This window comes from Solanum pennellii, chromosome 6, assembly GCF_001406875.1.
Source record: "Solanum pennellii chromosome 6, SPENNV200".
In the NCBI taxonomy this organism is placed as follows: Eukaryota; Viridiplantae; Streptophyta; class Magnoliopsida; order Solanales; family Solanaceae; genus Solanum; species Solanum pennellii.
The window spans coordinates 39,123,255-39,126,457 of record NC_028642.1 but is presented as its reverse complement, the minus strand read 5'-3'; the positions used below and the strand labels follow the sequence as shown (position 1 = coordinate 39,126,457).

The following is a 3,203-nucleotide window of genomic DNA, read 5'->3' as shown; positions in this document are numbered from 1 at the left end:
AGCTTCAGTTTTGCTGTCGTGAACAGTAGCTGCGAAATTGGTGATTTTGCTCCTTTAATTCTCTAGATTTGGTGCAATCTTATTTTGTTGTTGCTCGTTGTTTGGCACTTGTTTTGCGGCCAATTTTGGAGAACAATATTGTAACTCTTGGTGATTATAGTGGAGCTTTTGGTCCCGTGGTTTTTTACTCTTCACATCGAAGGGTTTTCCACGTAAATCTTGGTGTCTTGTGTGATTGGTTTATTATTGCCTTGTTATATTTGTTTGGTTGAATTACTTGCTGCCTTACTATCATATTGCTTGTTGCTTGTGGTTGTTTGTCTTCTCTTGGTTCAAATCGAAAAGGGAAAGTATAGACTTGGGTATTCTTCCGCTGTTATCCTGTCAGGCATTCTTTGTTAATGTCTTGTCTTTCCCAACATAGAGTGGTAGGAATCGTACCAGAAAAATCATTTTTTGACAAATCAATGATTGTTGCGGCCTGTAAATTACCAATTTCAAATGGAATTTGCCCACTTAATAAATTGGATGAAACACTAAATTCTAAAAGATCTGTAAGGCTTCCCAAGCTTTCTGGTAATCTAGAATCCAGCCTGTTGTAATCTAGATGAAGTATCCTCAAACGGGTAAGTTTTCCTAAGCATGGTGGCACGGAACCAGAAAATTTATTTTGTGACAAGTCCAATGCACCAAGATTCTGTAAACTGCACATATAATCTGGTATGGGTCCTTGTATCTTGTTTCCATCTAGGTAAAGTTCTTGAAGGCTCAACATGCCTTGGATGGTATTCGGGATAAATCCGGTGAACTCATTGTTAGATAGACTCATCTTTGTCAAACCAGTAAGTTTACCAATTTCATTGGGAATCATGCCCTTAAGTTTACAACCATCTGCTTCAAAACCGTGCAAGGAGTCGGAGAAATTACCAACAGATGCTGGAAAAATGGCATCCAAAGGATTATAATAGAACCAGAGATTTCTTAGATTCCTACAGTTATTCAATGATGCAAGGAAGCTTAATGTTGAATCGCTGGTAAAACTATTGTATCCCAAGTTTAGAGCCTCAAGGTATTCTAGTTTACCTAGTGATTTAGGAATTGGACCTGTGAAACTGTTGAATGAGAGATCAAGCATTTTCAGTCTCGAATAATTCGTGATTGAATCAGAGATAAAACCACTCAGACTATTTCCTCCACAGTAAAATTCTTCTAGGTTCGGCATTCCACGACCTAAATCTGAAGGTAGAGTACCTGAAAGCTTGTTTAGTGAAAGTATTAGGACCTGCAGTGCTGATATGTTGAAAATGCTTGTAGGGACCGAACCAGTAAGCTCATTCTCGGCTAATCCCAGCTTCTGTAGTTTCTTAAGATTACCTAGCTCCACAGGTATCTCTCCTGTCAATTTAATTGTTTGAAATATATATATATGAGTAATTACCTTTTAGATATGTTGTAAGGATATATCATATCATACTACGTACCTTCCAAGTGTTGTTGTCCAAGAAATAATGTTATAAGAGACGTTAAGTTTGCTAGCTCTCTCGGTACAGTTCCAATAAAATCATTGAATGACAATGACAATGTGTGAAGCTTTCTGCATTTCTCAAGGTTTGATGGAATAACTCCATCTAAGGAGTTGCTTGAGAGATAAAGCCTTTCCAAGTTTGGTAGATGGTCGCATATAGTTGTTGGAAGCTTTCCACTAAGATTGTTGTTGGTTAGAGCAATCACTTGCATTGTCGTAATGTTAAATATTGATGGTGGTAAAGGGCCAGTAAGCTGATTGTACTGCAGGTCTAGGACAGTCAGGTAACGAAGATCACCAATTTCTCTAGGGATCTCTCCTACGAGAAAATTACTCTGCAAACTCAACACTTGCAGCTTTGTTAGATTGAAGAGGGAAGATGGAATTTTCCCCGAAAATTGGTTGCTCCAGAGGGTCACAGTGTGTAGGTTTGGTAACAAACTCAAAAATGATGGAATGGCTCCAGTGAAGTTATTACTTCTAACATTAATCAATTTCAACCTCTTCAAATGAGCCAACTCTGCTGGCAAATTTCCATGGAAAGCGTTGTAATTGACCCTGAGGGAAACAAGAAATGAGAGGTTTCCTATGTGTGGAGGAATGGTACCATGAAGTTGCATGTTAGAAATGTCTAAAGCAGTGACTCGATGGTGGCGGGAGCTGCAAGTGATTCCAATCCAGCTGCAAACGGGGCTGGACGAAGACCAGTTGCTTTCTAAGATGCTGTTAGGATGAGAAGAAATGTGTGATTTCAGTGCAAAGAGAGCAGCTTCATCAGTGCTAATATTAGGAACAGTAGCAAGTGAAGTTTGGTTATGAATCAGAATGAAAACTGCAAAACCAAAGAGGACAATGCAACTAATTCTGCCCATAACTGTATAATATATACCTTGTTGAGCTAAAACAAAAATTGAAATCAATAATGTTTAATTAGAACACCTATTTAATTCATTCTATACATTACACTAGGAGTGTTGTTTGGTTTAGATCAATTAGTGAAAGTCAGTCAAGTCTTTTGTCAATTACTTAATTACTATGGAGTGTTTTTTGGTTTAGACTTGAAAATGTGAACTTTTAATACAACAAATTGTATGTGAAAACTGAAAAGTGTTCTATAGTAAAATATACTGTACCATGCACTCAAAGTCTCATATTTTTCTTTTATGGCACAATTTTCTCTGTCACATTGTTCCTACCACTCTCTCATGATATTAACCCCTCCAAGTTGTCATTTAGAGTTGATACTCTCGTTATAAAAGTAACTCATATTGTTACACAAATAATACATATACCCTTTTCCTCTAATGAAAGTAAAAAATTAATTAATTATATATATATATCATATCATATATTATTATAAGCATGAACCTCTTAACCCCAAAGTTGATTTACCGTTTTAACCCTACAATATCATTTATATATTAATTTATTAATATATTAGTTAAATATTAATTATTATAAATTTAATTTGCTGACAGCCCTAATTTAATTATTCAGAAAAGCCTCATCGATCGTTTGCTGCTCCACTTCTCTTCTGCAACGGTTATGAAGTTCCAAAACCTTTTCAGCTACTCTCATCATCTGTATAAATGTCTCAAATCACATGTTATTGTCAATTAAATTGTTTCTCTTTTCTGTTCCTGGATGATATACAGGTAAATGTTTTTCGTGCTCTGTT

General features: G+C 36.2%; 1 protein-coding gene across 1 annotated transcript in view; it reads right to left on the bottom strand.

The window, feature by feature from the left end:
- LOC107022971 (probable LRR receptor-like serine/threonine-protein kinase At3g47570) overlaps window positions 1-2,404 on the bottom strand; it is a 13,965-nt gene extending 11,561 nt beyond the window's left edge. Inside the window, exons 1-2 of the mRNA XM_015223527.2 lie at window positions 1,482-2,404; window positions 421-1,395 (exon numbers count right to left, since the gene is read on the bottom strand). Of these exons, the coding sequence (XP_015079013.1) occupies window positions 421-1,395; window positions 1,482-2,397 (1,891 nt within the window). The 5' untranslated portion in view covers window positions 2,398-2,404. The remainder of the gene's footprint in view (window positions 1-420; window positions 1,396-1,481) is intronic.
- Between the last annotated feature and the right edge of the window lie 799 nt (window positions 2,405-3,203).